We start from the raw sequence: 16129 nt of genomic DNA on the forward strand, positions 1-16129 counted from the left end.
TTCACAATTTTGGCTGCCTAGAATCTGAACACCCTGCATACTTGGTGGGATTTCCTAAGATCAGTGTGGAATCTGAAGGAGGAAGTTCAGTTTTTGAATCTGGAAATTAATGACAGAAAATTGCAAGGGACCATTTAGAATTCCTTCCATCAACAGTGGCATTTGTCACCCCATCTGTAGTGGTGGAGTGGTCCATGGCAGCATGCAGACACAGGGTATGATTTGGACTGTTGTTCCCAGAGCTGAGCCTCTCCCTTGGTTTCTGCCCATTTCTGAGCCGATGTTCTAGCCTTCTATATGGGAATAGGAGCAGGTCTTTAGCCTTCTCATAAAGTCAATTTCTGCTTACATTAAAGAGAACTGGATTCCGTTATTCACAGCTAAAAACCCTGACAAGTACAGTGGAGCACATTAAGAAAGGAGTGTTGGTAAATTATTTTTAATCTGGGAGCTAAATATACTTACTTGGTCAAGGGTAGGAAGCCAGTAGAGAAAGGATGAAGATATACTTATGCTTGTGTGCATACAGGGGAGAGAGAATAATTAATTGGGCAAGGTTCCTGTGAACTAAGAGATAAGGTCTTCTGAAAATGAGGAGCTATTATTATACTGGTGAATGTATAACTAAGTGAAAAATTATTAGATTAGCAGCTCACACACGTATGGTGTTTTCCATTTTAGAAAAGGTTTTTAAAAACATATTTATCAGTGGATAAAAAGAGAAAAACATTTTCATTTAAATTAATCTATATGGAAAAAAGCAAATTATGATAACTTTAGATATATATTAACGGCCAAACTACGCCAGTTCAGAATTACTAAAACAGACTTGTTACAGGGAACATGAGAATAGACTAGCACACATATCTAAGGCATCCTACAATTATATTAAATCCCAGGAAGTAATCAATGAAGTGATCAACACATTTTTATCTCTAGTCCAGGTTTTCCTTTGTGCGCAAAGATGGTCTACTGACCTGTGAATATTGTGTTTCTTTTTAGTGGTATGATGGCTTGTAATTCTAACATAAAAACACTTCGGAAATGATTGCTCATACTGTGAAATATGTCTCATAGGACAGGCTTTGAAGGTAGTCATTTCAAGTTTCCTCAGCAACAAGGAAAATGGAAAGAATGCAAAATGCCTTTTGGCCTGTTTTAAGAAAATGGTGGGATCCAGGTGGAGCTGCTGTTGAGTCAGACAGACAACAATGGACAGATTTTAGACACCAAAAACCTTAAAGGGAGAGTGCATTTACAGGACTCCAAGTATGGAGTCTTATGGGACATGCTTTGCTTTGTGCTTATTTCTCATGTTATAGGCTCTCTAGCTACCTCTGTATTGACCGTCTGCATTTCATTGAATGATGTATCCATGCTTTAAATATGCTGTAGACAACCTCGCTTTCACCAGGGTGTCCCAAACATACACAGAGGCCATTTCTGATCTGCGATTAGTAGCATGAGAACTTTGAGCTTATCTTTTTGTATGTTGTGATGAATATGTTCTCCTGGTCTGTCTCCCGTATTTTGTCTACCAACGCTTCTGATTTGTGAGTTAAGGGTGGTAGTGTGTGACCCCACAGAGATCACAGGTATTAATTACTTCAGTCAGTTAGTCACCACTAGTATTCATCTGCCACAGTAGCTTCCTAACACCTGAACCCTTTCTCCACAGCAGTGTTTGTTGGTTAATACGTACTCTGGGAACTCTCTTTTGTTTACCAGCTAGTGAGTAAATGAAATGAGAAAGGGATCTCATTGAGAAGCGGTTAGTTGACTGGGGATTGCTACCATGGCTTCACTGAGAAGAAAAAGGCCCAGTGCCTTCAGCTTTGCACATCCAAATGCATGTTTTCTGACTACCTTGTTTTAATTGTTCCACAGGCCCCTCAAACCTATCATATCCCAAGTTGACATCTTTATGTCTGATTTGCCTTCTTTCCATCTGCGTACGGCCCCTTGTATTTCCTCTCATAACTAACAGCACTATATTCGGCCAATTCTCCAAGCCAGAAATCTGGGGAAGGAGGTTCTCCTAGAATCCTTCAAGCTCCCAACCCTCTCATCTAATCAATTACCAAGTTATTTTACTTTCTTCTACTGAGTATCTTGAATGTGTCTTACCTTTATAAGATTTATTTTGCTCAGACACTCATTGTCCTTAATCTGAAATACTACAAAACTACTTAACTTGAGTCACCCAGCTGCCAGTCTCACCCTCTTCATTTCACCCTGAGCTCAACTATCAGAGGGGACTATATGGTTCCAAATCTCATCCATTGAAAAACCTCCCCATGTTCTTCTATGCCATCCCAGAAAGAAGTTTTTTGAGATATAAAATCTTTTATGACCTGGTCCATCTTGACTGCTCTATTTAGTACCACACCACACTTTGTCCTTTAGACAAACAAGAGAAATCCTCTTATTAAACTTGATTGGGATGACTGGATAGGCAGGTTTTGGAACAATATTGTTAAGCTGGATGGATTATATAAAGTCGTTTATGCATATTTAAACATTTTATTTTCACCTAGAACATAAAAATGATCATTAACTCACTACTCATTTGGTATGGGGGAACTGAGTGAAATTCAGCATATCCTTTCTTGTATAAAACACTCCTAGACTGCATAATCTATGACTTTTAGTTTTGATTTCTTTAGAGTAAGATTTAGAGACACTGGAAAAAAATCTAAATGCAAAATCCTTCCAGATTTTTGTGGTTTCTACCCTCTACCCCCAATTTTAAATAGTTGCTTCATCCACATCTAATTGAACAGTATTACTTGCTAATCAGTCTTCCAAAGCATTCAACTTAGTTTTAATAGAAACCACAATTTTCTTTCTCTCTGCATTCCAATTTTATTAGTTTATGTAATATTTAACTGAATAAGAAAATTCTAAAAGTAAGAATAACTTGCATAAATGGGTTGGGAACAGCACACGGTTGCCTCTTAGAAATCATACTCTCAAGTGGTGGGAGGCAAGGTGCATGGTTTCAGGAAGTCCACTTGAAAAACTTTTAAAAACATCTATAAGTTACTAATATCCAGCATTCAGTTTGGAATAGGAATTGGGCTGTTGGTTTTATAAATAGAATGAAGAGCTTAGAATAGGTAAATGAGTAAAGTAAATGGAGATTTAAGAGAGCATATCTGTACTGAACTGCATGTAGTCCTTCAACGTATCCACTCTTTGTTTCATTGATTTTGCTCCTATCACGTTTCCTCTCTGGTCTGTCCATTCATTCTTCATTTGACTCCTGCCAACCTACAAGGCCCATGCCAGAGATCATCCTCCCTACTTCAACTCCCACCTCCCCAGCCCCATAAAAGTTGATACAAGACCATACAGAGTATGCATTCACTTGTGTATCTATAGAGAGTGATATTGTCTGTACCAGCCAATGTGACAGCATGTTTGGATCCAGCTAGTCAGTTTCACTAGAATTTGTCAAGTTTCAAAGAAGAGAATAGGACCTAAAAGGATTAGCTATGAAGCTAATTTTTCATAGTCTTTTGATGAAGAATTATGAATGCCCTTGAAAGCTTTTCAAGAGTCATCAGAGAACAGATGGGAAGAGATGAGCTTTTCCATAGACACCTGTGGATAATATCGGTATGATCCTCTCTGATCAATCTAAAAATAGATCTTTGGCGATATGGATTGCATCTAAAATATCTTCTGGTTACAGGTTGGATGAGGGTAAAATACCTAATTTCAAGTCTAATTCCTACTTAGATCACTAGAATTTACTAGTTGTGATCCAGTAAGACTGACACAAACAAATGTACAAAGTGTTTGAATCAAAGACCTTCTTTTTGGTGTAAATAACTATGGGAATTGAAGTCATTTTCTCTTAAGAGTATTAAACTCTGGAGAACACCTAAACTATGAGTTATTAACCCAACTTCTTCCATTTTTAATATTAAAGCTGATCAAGTCCAATTTTCAGAACTAAAAATGTATCCATGGAAATGTGATATTATAAAAACATTAAAAAAATTGTTCTGGCTCTGTAGATCTATTTTTAACCTACGTAACAATGTCAAGTGTAAAGATTTAAATGCCTAGTTTAATTTGAATTGAAAAATTGAAAATTTGAATTGAAAAATTTGGATAGAAATTTTTACTATTAAATTGAGAAAATAATTTTTGGTCATCCACATGTACTAGATTTTCTGCTAAGTATTGTGGGTTATAGAGAGGAGAGTAAGATGTTGCCTTGCCCTCATGAAGCTTTCAATCTTGCTGGGGAAATAAAATATATGTACATATGATATATAATAGATATGTAAAATGTTATGTGAGTGTTATGAAAAGGAGCAAGAAGAACTTGAGAGCAAAATACTTCTGCTTGAGAAGAGCAGGTAACATTCATTGAGGAAACAGCACTTCAGTTGGCTTCCGGAGCATGGGTAGGATTTTGAACAAAAATTAAGAGGAAAGGCAATTTAACACAAAAGTAAATGGCTTTTGCAAAAGCTGAATGACAGAACGCTTCAGGTCATTTTATGCTTTAGACACCAGCTGAAATGGTGAAAATGGCAGATAACATGCTTGCAAAGATAGGTCAGAACAGATTTCATGTACTATTCACTTGCTACTGAGTATGGCCAGGTAAGGGAATGGGCTTGGTAAGTGAGAGTCTGGTGGGCAGAAACTGTAAGTGAGAAATAAAATATTTCTTGCCATATCAGTAAACAAAGGATGTCACGGTCCTCAGAGATTGCAGCCCTCCACCAGTGAGTCCTGAGGGAACTCAGGAAGGAAACAAAGAATACCTGCCACCTAGCAGCCATAAGACTGCAGCTACGCCTGACGGTGAGCCCTGAGGAAACTCAGGATGTGAAAAGACAGGATACTGGCCTGAGACAGCTGGGGTGCATATCAAACGAATGCTTTCAGTGAGCCCAGACTCTTGCATCTTCCCATAGGAAGAGAAGTGCTAAATTCCTTAACCTGAGATATCTGGTTTTCTTTAACGAACAATAATCTTTTGACTTTCAGACTACCTGCCCTTTGTTGCAAAACTCTTACGTATCCTAGCTCCCCTCTCGCCTCACCTCCTTGGAGCAGTTTTCTCAGGGTTACTTGAGATGCTGCCTCCCAGGCTTGAAGGCCTCAGTATGTCTGCCGAATAAAACATAACTCTCAACTTTTAGGTTGTATATATATATTTTTAGTCGACAGAAGTATATCTTAGAGAATACTAAAGGTCCAAGCTAAGTAATGTAAAATCGGATCTAGAATAACAATGCGAGACTTAGGACTATTTGGGCTTATATCCTGGTTCAAACACTTGCTAATTATGTGATCTGGGGCAAAGAACTTCAGCAGTCTGTGCTCCAATTGCCCTTCTGTAGACATGGAAATAAGAATAGAGTTGTTATGAGGATTACATGAGCTACATAAAGCACTTGGAACCGCTCCTGGCAATATTAAATGCTGTCACCACCACCACCACCATCATCATCATCATCATCAGTATATAAGGGTCTATATAATGTATCATTAAGTCAAATGTCTGTGGGAAAGCAATTAATATAAACGACTGAGGTGGAACAACTGTGGCAAACTGAAGAGAAGGCTTGCTTGCCCAAACCAGCGCTGCTCGAACATTAAGATGCACATGAATCCCCTGGGAATCTTGTTAAAATGCTGACTATGACTTACTAGATTCTGCATTTCTTAGCAACTCCTGCGTGATGTCTGTGCTCTGGTCCAGAGACCACACTTTGAGCAGCAAGAACATCTTACTTTGTTGCAACTGGTCATGCCTTGAGAGAACGTCGGAATGAGTGCCTAGTAGCCAGATCTAAGGTTTCAAAACGAGACAAAAATCCTATTTTTTTAAAATATGAAGACTCTCAATTTTTAAGTGTTGACAAATTATTTCATAACAGTGCCTATGTAAAAAGACCACACGCTTTCCAAGCTAGATTCAGCTTATGGGCACTCAGTCGGCAAACTCCGGGCTGGATTAAGAATCAGGGTTAAAACTGGTGGTAAGACACCAGGGAAGTTCAGGTATAAACAAGTGGACTAGAGTCAGGGCTGGAGGGATCCTGGGGGGCCAATGCTGAATGTGTGAAAAGGCACTTAGCACTGGTTTACACGCATATGTTGGCTACATTTAAAATATGGCCTACACTACAAAGAGACTTGTGAATTATAGTAAAATTTTGGTTTTTATTTTGTAGAAAACAGTGCTATCTGAAGACTATTTTGTTAGGGACATCTGAATTAGTGAGAAGACAAAATTGAAGAAGACTTAAGAAAAAACAGTTGTCTTACAAAGGGTGCATAGAGTAATATGAATTGCTAATGGAGATTTTCAAGACGAGGTCCTACTAGGCCTATTTTAATGAATTAGATAAGGCTCATTTCTAATTAACAGCATCTATTTGCATGCAAACAGTGAGCTAAGGTCTTTAAAAAACAATTTCTTCCCTTAAGTACATTCAGGAATGCCTCCCATTAGCTTATTTACACCATTAATTTGCTTGGTAAACTAGCATAGATTATATACAGGTAAACTTTGGTTCAAAAATTCAGCAGTAGAGGCACTGAAATGAATAAGAAGTTACTGCTTTTACATGAAGTCTAACACAATAAGAACTTTTTAATATGCTTAGCCTTACTTTGGATTTTGATGTATTCTGATTGATAGAGATGTTTGCATCCTTGCAAAAGTAACATGAAAACATTTTTTCCCCTAGTACTGCTTGCCAGAAAGGTGCCAGTATTCCTTTGAGAAGGTGTTACTGCCCGGGTCTTGGCTTCTATATAACATTCTCCAGTGAAGGAAATCAGAGGTCCTTAGAGAATGGTAGATTCCATACCTGGGGCAGGGAAAATACAAGGTGAACCTGGGACATTTAAGCAGAAAGCTTGAACGGGTTCCCACTGGTTAAATTTGGTAGAGGTGAGGATCAGCAAGAATGATAACTAATTCATTACAACCTACTGACTAAATCAGAATCCGTAAGTCCATATTGAGATCAAAGAGAGAAAAAAAGGAAGTGTTTTCTTTTTTTTAATAGAAGAAATCAGTTTGTAGGATTCATGTCAGAACTAGGAAAATCATAATTTTGAGTCCCCAGTGTAACAATTGGGCCAGGGAAGGATCATCAATGGGTATTAAAGCCATCAGATGACTTACTAATTTCAAATAGAAATATATTACTTTACAACTCAATATCTAATGGTTGCCACCTTAAGCAAGTGATCAAACTTAGCAGCATTTAGACTGAGAATACCTCATATTATGTATCTCCTGATGTGATAAAAATTACATAGCATCCTATATGAAGTATTCTTGCCAAAAACATTTGACTTGTATCTTTTCAAGTTTCATCTAGACCCAACTTCCAGTTTAAAAGAAATACAGAAAATAGAAGGTAAATGGAATCGAAATTGGAAAAGAAGTAAAACTGTCATTGTTTGCAGATGACATGATACCACACATAGAAAATCCTAAAGATGCTACCAGAAACTATTAGAGCTCATCAATAAATTCAGTCAATTTGCTGGATACAAAATTGATAAACATAAATCTATTTCATTTCTATATACTAACAATGAAATATCAGAAAGAGAAATTAAGGAAACAATCTCATTTATCATTGCATCAAAAAGAATGAAATACCTGGGAATAAACTTATTTAAGGAGGCAAATGACCTGTACTCCAAAAACTATAAGACACTGATGAAAGAAATTGAAGACCACACAAACAGAAGGGAAGATATACTGTGTTCTGGGATAGGAAGAATCAGTATTGTTAAAATGACCATACTACCCAAGGCAATCTACATATTCAGTGCAATCCCTATCGAATTACTAATGGCAGTTTTCACAGAACTGGAAGAAAAAAACCTTAAATTTGTGTGGAAACACAAACAACCATGAATAGCCAAAACAATCTTGAGAAAGCAGAATGGAGCTGGAAGAATCAGGCTCCCTGACTTCAGGCTATACTACAAAGCTACAGTCATCAAAATGATATGGTGCTGGCACAAAAAAACAGACATATAGACCAAAGGAAAAGGATATAAAGCCCAGAAATTAATCCACACACTTACGGTCAATTAATCCACGACAAAGGAGGCAAGAATAAACAATGGAGAAAAGACAGTTGCTTCAATAAGTGGTGCACGGAAAACTGGACAGCTACATGTAAAAGAATGAAATTAGAATATTCTCTAACATCATATGCAAAAATAAACTCAAAATGGATTAAAGACCTAAATGTACGACTGGACACTATAAAACTCCTGGAGGAAAACATAGGCAGAACACTCTTTGACATAAACTGCAGTGATATGTTTTTGGATCTGTCTCCTAGAGAAACAAAAATAAACTAATAGGACCTAATTAAAAGCTTTTGCACAGCAAAGGAAACCATAAATGAGATGAAAAGACAACCTATGGACTTGGAGAAAATATTTGCAAATGATGCTACTGACAAGGGATTAATCTCCAAAATATACAAACAACTCATATGACTTAATATAAAAAAAGCAAACACCCCGGGCTTCCCTGGTGGCGCAGCGGTTGAGAGTCCGCCTGCCGATGCAGGGGACACGGGTTCGTTCCCTGGTCTGGGAAGATCCCACATGCCGCGGAGCGGCTGGGCCCGCAAGCCATGGCTGCTGAGCCTGCGCGTCCGGAGCCTGTGCTCCGCAAGGGGAGAGGCCACAACAGTGAGAGGCCCGCGTACCGCAAAAACGAACAAACCAACAAACAAACGACCCAATCCAAAAATGGGCAGAAGACCTAAACAAACTTTTCTCCAAAGAAGACATACAGATGGCCAAGAGGCACATGAAAAGGTGCTCAACATTGCTAATTATTAGAGAAATGCAAATCAAAACTACAACAAAGTATCACCTCACACCAGTGAGAATGGCCATCATCAAAAACTCTACAAATAATAAATGCTGAAGAAGGTGTGGAGAAAAAGGAACCCTCCTACACTGTTGGTGGCAATGTAAATTGGTGCAGTCACTATGGAGAACAGTATGGGGGTTCCTTAAAAAAACTAAAAAGAGTTACCATATAATCTAGCAATCCCACTCCTGGGCATATATCTGGAGAAAACCCTAATTTGAAAAAAATGCATGGACAGGACATTAAAAATATGGTGTTATTTTCAATTTTCTTGAGTATGATAAACACTCACAGTTATATATGGCATGTCATTATTCTAAGGAGATGCATGCTGAAGTATTTAGTGGTTAAGTATAAGAGAGTTTATAATTTACATGCAATTGTTAAAACAACAAAAATTTGTGTGCGTATGTTATTTCCTATATTACATAAAGGCAGATACTGGGGAGGTAGAGAGAAAGAGAAAGAAAAAGCGTATATGGTGAAATGTGAATTGTTGAATCTAGAAATGTAGGAGGAGGAGAGGAGGGTATATGGTTATTCATTATGCTACTTTTTTTCAACTTTTCTATATGCTTGAAATTTTTCGCTAAAAAATGTTGGAAAAGAAAAAATTCAAGCAATATTTTCAATCCAGTAAAATTTAAATTAAAGTTGTTATTCCTCAATATATGTTAGTACAATTTTTGTCTTATCTGTGAAATGGAGGAAGTAATACATTCGTCAAAAGAAAAGAGAGAGAATCTCTTAAGGTCATTTTTTTACTGCTATGGGCAATGATTCAGAGATTCCTCAATTTAGGGATTGCACCTCCCATTATGCTGCCTCCCTCTTTCATTCAATCTTTCATAAACTGACATTATTCTAAGTAAAATACAGTTTCTTATGTTGTCAGCAACCCATTGCTTGAAGACCTGCCCACCTACATTCCCTTGACTGGTACATCTCCTGGAAAACTCCAGGATAAAATAAATGAATGTTTGGGGATGGTGACTACACCATCAAAAAGGAGTAAAACCATGGTACTGGGTTGGCCAAAAAGTTCGTTCGGGTTTTTCCAAACGACCTTTCCAGCCAACCCAATATATGAGAATGAGGTCTGGGCAGATTAAACGAACGCTGACTGGAAATAGTGTTGTTGTTGTTGTTGTTTTAATGTTATGGACCCCTTCAGCAATCTGGTGAAGCCTGAGACTTCTCAGAATAATGTTTTTAAATCCAGAATATAAAATACATAGGACTCCAAAGGAAGCCAATTGTATTGAAATAGTTTCAAAACTATTAGAAACACAAATTTGTGATAAAGTAATGCTTGCTTGTTTATTATTAACACATTAATAAGATACTGTGTAGATCTAATAACTACTGCAGTTTTGAAGCAGTGATAAGCATGAACCATATTTTGAGATATATGTAACAACTCTAATGAGATAGGAGAACATCTGTGATTTCACAGATACTGCTAGCATTGCTCTGGTTTGTTGCCTATATTCAAAATGCAAGGGGATGCTCAACTTCAGTTAAGAGGTTAGTGAAAACAAAGAGGTATTTCCCCCCATTCAAGCTCATGGCGCCCCTTGAATTCTATCAGTGGACCGAGGCTTAAGAGTCTTCATATACAGGCTTGCTTTGTTTTAACCTATGACTTCCCTTTATGGTCAATAGGTTTTCATTTGCATCTTCTTCATTTGCAAAGACCTTTGTGGTGGCTAAGCCATCATTAAACTCATTACTATGATGCTTAAACCTACAGATGTTATCCAGTTCCTCAGCTTCGTAATTGAGGCAACAGTAAATTTTCTATATTAAATTGCACAGCTAATTGACTATTTTATACTTCATTTACTTCCCACACAGACTAACCTTAATGGATGTCCACTGCTATTTGAAATTTTCTGAGAATTTTCTTCTCATATTTCGGATAGCTTACATTTTCAAAGAGAAATGTTTAAAATTATGTAGCTATAAAGCTACAAATAATTTTTGTAGACTTTAACTGCTTAAATTATACACTTTTTTTCATTTGTGTACATGGACTAAGAAATATTATTGATTTCCAACAGACGCATTTAAATCCCACTGCAAACTAAGAATACTGTTGTCACCTTGAACAGTCATCTTATTTTTCACCTGTGCAATAAATAACTTCTATCTCCTTCTAACTTCTGCTTGGGGTGCACTGAAAGCATGACAGTGATTAATAATAGTCTCATGTACAGCCCTCCCACAACTGTTAGGTTAACATATTCTTTATAAAATATTATTTTACTTATTTTTACTTTATGTGCTACTGGGTGCTTGGAAATAGCTGTGTGTTTGTATAGAAATGGCACTTATATTTTATTACTTTACATTTCATAAAATTTAAATGATACAAAAATCCTGAGTGTGCCACAAAACTGATCTCAGTAGAAACTTAAATATGCTAACATTTATTTTTTAAATGTATCATGAAGTAGACAACTTTAAAAGCTGAGTTAAAAAAAAAAAAACTCAAGGAAGCTGATCCTGACTTTTTAAGGAACAAAAGTGCAATAGTTAATGTAGGTCAGAATGTTTAAATGTGAGAAATTTTTGCTAACCAATTACAGCCAAATCCCTAGCTGTAATTAACCTACAGTTTGTGTAGTATTTCACAAGCGTCAGCATACACCAATTTCGTATAAGCTTAGAAAGATCTAAAATTTTACAGCTTATTTGGTGAAACACGTATATTGCCCTATCTTCATTTATAAGTTATAATTTGCATTTAGAAGTCAATAACCAATAACAAGAATTTAAAAATCCAGGTAAGAAGTTACAGAAAATATTAACAAGCTTTACTCAAACATTATATGAGTAAGGTATTTCAAAATGAGAAACAATACCTTGTATACAATAACGAAAAAATAATCCTCCAATCAATTTAATTCACTTTATGAATTCAACATATTCTTATATATGCTATTCAATTTTCCTTAATCTCCCCATTTCTTCACATCTTATTTTGGACTAGATTGGGTCTGGGGCAGAAATGATGTTATACAGGTTTAAACCTGCCCATAGTGTAAATATATCAGTTATTTAAATAATGGGATAGTTGTGTATTTAATAGAAGGTTTTCAATTTTGGGAAAAAAAAAAAAGTGTATGACTTTCCCAAGGAAGCGATTTAACTACAAAGTTTGGATCTTTATTTTATGATTATATATATAATATATAAAACAATATATATTTTGTTTTTTATATATATATAACAATATTTTCTAAACCAAGATTTAAAATAAAAATGTTTTTAGATGATGCTATTATTTTTTAACTTTAGCAAGATTTGTGTATGTGTGTGTGCACATGTGTGTAGATCAACTAATGCATTCACTTTGTACAGCAATATGAATTGTACCTACTTTCTGAATAATGGCAACATGAGCAAAGGCGGCCAGAGGAGGTGGGCAATGACAATGAACGTAATTCCAAAATCTTTCTAACACATCCTCACCAAAGACGCTCATCAGCGAGTTGTTCTAGCTTTCTGAATATTAAAATCCACCTATTATGTAGATGGTAGGTAGGAAGCAAGAGCTTGGCAGTAGAACTGAGTTTTCATTGTTCATAACAATAGTCTCATTTGGTAAATAACGACCAAGTTCTCCCTTATGAAATAGGAAACATTCGCAACAACTGGAAGCAAAATACAAAATCCTGTTTATAAAAATATCTATGTTTTCCAACTGCAGCAGCACACACTTGGCTTTCTGTGCTTTCGATACATTCCAAGGGAAAGTTAAATGATGATTGAATTCAACACTTATATTTCTCAGGTTTTGTTTTCCTCTCTAGATTTGAACGTTTTCAGCCCAAGTCCCCCTTCCAGAATGTACTAAGAAATGTAGTGGAACTAAAAGGTAAATATGACTATCATGTTTTTCAGCATAAGTCACATTTGTAGCTGTTAAAAAAATCTAGCCAAAGAGCAGTCTTTCCTACAAAATGGTCATTTATAACTTCCCTTTCTCATCTTCTTTAAAAAATAATTGAGACTCAGCTTGTTTAAGCTGGAATAGACTGAAGACATTCATATTTAAACAATCATGTGTGATTTTTAAAACAAACTTCAAAATTTAAAACAGTCAAAAAGCACCGCCTATTTAACTAGCAACAGCTACGTATTTTATTATTCTAGAAAAAGAAAGAACAAGTTCACTATTGCTATTAACTGTTGATGGGCTCCTTAACGTTAGTGCCTTTCACCCTGGTTATAATCTTTCACAAAATCTTTTTTTTTTTTTTTTTCTTTTAAGGGCAGCTTAAACAGCTCCGCTACAACTTCAGAATTCCTATTTTATCTGTCGCCCTACCTCTTTTTTCTTTCGGCCAGCTGTTTGCAGACCTCCTGCCACCGCAGATTCAGGCTTCCCAATTTTTCTTGTAGAATACTGGCATCTGTTTTTGAGGACTGCTGAATTATTTCTTCCCCATTTGCATTCAATACTCTGACAACAGTTTGCCGCTGCCCGATGCCATCCTGGAGTTCCTGTGAGATACCAAAAAGGCAAAACAAAAATGAAGCCCCATGTTCTTTTATTTGAGAAAAGATTAAACAATGTGCTACCACATGCAGTTCTATTGGGAGAGAAAGAAATAAAAAAGCTCCATGTGAAAGTTTCTCTATGAAACTGACATGCCCATATCCAAAGGATACAAGACAGAAAGACACCTTTTATGTGTCAGTAAAAAGGCACCCTCTCAGTTCAGCTCGTTTTTATATTTGTAAAGCTTGTCAGCTAGAGGATGTTATAATGTCCTACAAATCAATTAGTTGGAAACCTTCTCAAGAGCAAATTCGATTTCTTGTCCCCACAAGGATATTCCATGTTTAATATTGTATGAAGTGTTGTAAAATTTAAACATGAAGAAAGTATTTAGATTTCTTCGAGACTGTCAATATGAGAGGTGAAAAAGAAGAAACATAGTGTAGCCAGAGTATTTTTTAAAAAAGCCTCGAGATACTTAAACAAAAATTCATTACTATACGAGAAGGAAATTTATTTCAAATTGTTTCCATCAATGAATTTTGCATTGTAAAACCACATAAGACTGAGAATTAATTGCTCTCAGGGGCAGCCTATCAAGAAATCCCTAAGGTACAGAGAAATTTAAAAATAATCTATAGCCACCAGAACATTTTTATGAGTCAATGACGGTGTCAAGCTTAAATATCTTCTGTTTTTTATCCTAAATGAAATTTTAAGAGTAGAGTGTCACAAAAATAGTTCTTTTAAAAAAGGCTGTTACAATCAAATATGTATTAAAAATGCCCTTTGCCGTTAAATAAAAACGGCACTCTACCTTTTTTTTTTTTTTTTTTAAAAAAAAAAGGTAATCTAGAGCTTCCCTAGTGGCGCAATGGTTGAGAGTCCGCCTGCAGATGCAGGGGACATGGGTTCGTGCCCCGGTGCGGGTAGATCCCAGATGCCGCGGAGCGGCTGGGCCCGTGAGCCGTGGCCGCTGAGCCTGCGCGTCCGGAGCCTGTGCTCCGCAACGGGAGAGGCCACAACAGTGAAAGGCCCGCGTACTGCAAGAAAAAATAAATAAATAAATAAAAAATTTAAAAAAGGTAATCTAAAATTTGTAAGGCAATTACAACCCATTACTAAACCTGAAGATTAGAAAATGAGGTAATATAAGAACTTGAGATATTTGCCACATTTCAATCTAAAGGACTCACAGACCCTTATGTATGGATGGGATAGTCATTATGCAGACCACTTTCCAGTACATGTGATTCTAATTACATAATATTCTTATATCCCTCTGTCCCAAGAGCCAAGTACATACAAACTCCATTACATGCTTGCCAAATAAATAAATGAATGCCTGTTTTCTAAGACTGGGTCAAATCTCCTTTAGATTCTCATTACACATAAATGTATTGGGTTTTTGTTTGTTTGTTTTTTACTACTTTCATGTATTATTATTTTGAATACTAGAATTTTTGGTAGTATATCTTCAGCAGTTAAAAGACTCACTAAATCCGCAAAAATGGCAACAGGCCATTATTCCAGGAGCATAGTACCTCACAATGAACATAAAACTATGCACAGTCACTGAGCTATTCGTAAGCTTTCCCGACCATACTCTCTTGTGCATGAGATGTGCTCTAGTAAACACGTGATACTTTCTTGCAGCTAGTTGACTTTACTTGCATCACACTCTTTAACACCTGTTCAGATCACTGTTGCATGTGACAGTCATTGGTAGTAACAGACAGTAACAGGTAGCCCCATTCATAACAAACTGTGTCTATATTCCGATTATACCATAAAATCCTTGAGGTCAGAGACTGTGTCCTATATACAGTCTTGTTCCTAATGCTTACTATAAAATCTGGCTCATGAGGGGTTTCAGTAAGTATCCACTGAGTGAATGCATGAATCTATGAATAAAGGAAGCGGAGGAGGAGAGGAGGGGAGGAAGGAAGCAGTTCTCATCATTGCCAAGGTATTATTAATATTAATACTGATCACTGGACCTCCTAGAGATTCAAAGAAATAAGTACAATTTTCTAGGTTTTAGGCAGTGTATAATCTAGCTGACAAGATTAGACATATTTGTGAAGGATAATTTGTTACACTATATACAGCAGAATAGAGAAAGCAAGGTGCTCAATAAATGATAGATCAGAAGGGGGAGGATCTTAGTGGAAGGATGAAAAGGAGATAATTTGGGGGATAATTTGGAATTGAAAGAATAGGTAGGCCTTAGGGACATGCAGGGTCGGGGCAGGGGGGAAGGGGATGGCAGAAGACAAGGCCTATGGTGTGCAATTTTTGTGATCTGACCTACATTTGGGCTCTCTGTCACGTATGAGAGTGGAAGTTTAGGGAGAGGTGTAGCCCTGGGTTAATATTGGGCTTGGGCAGAGAGGAATTTGCTTTTCACTAAAGACTTTGCAATTCGTTGGAGAGAAACAGAAAATGACATAAGTACAGGAGTGTCAGAGCTAGAGCTGTGTTCCTAGGTAATTCTGAGGCAAAGTTTAGGCTAATGTTAAGGCAGGGACACAGGTAAAACAGCTAGGACAGGAGTCTGTGAGGCAGGTATTGGGGCTAAACCTAGAGTTTAGACAATGCACCAAAACAGAAAGGCAAGGGGTAACATCAACTGTTAAGGCAGAATCAACAGGGCTGGAGAACTAGCTGGATCATGCAATCATGAATGACTCCTGAAATGGGGAAACCTTTGCCGAAAACAC

The 16129-nt window shown here is 36.8% G+C and overlaps 1 protein-coding gene across 2 annotated transcripts in view; it reads right to left on the reverse strand.

Moving 5' to 3' along the window:
* DMD (dystrophin) overlaps nt 1-16129 on the reverse strand; it is a gene marked incomplete at its 5' end in the record, with an annotated part of 2126456 nt that overhangs the window by 867928 nt on the left and 1242399 nt on the right. For both annotated transcript variants that reach the window (XM_082864911.1, XM_082864910.1), the window contains one exon: nt 13233-13408. In XM_082864911.1, coding sequence (XP_082721037.1) covers nt 13233-13408 — 176 coding nt within the window. The remainder of the gene's footprint in view (nt 1-13232; nt 13409-16129) is intronic.

Source organism: Leucopleurus acutus, assembly GCF_964270905.1.
Source record: "Leucopleurus acutus genome assembly, chromosome: X".
Classification (NCBI taxonomy): Eukaryota; Metazoa; Chordata; class Mammalia; order Artiodactyla; family Delphinidae; genus Leucopleurus; species Leucopleurus acutus.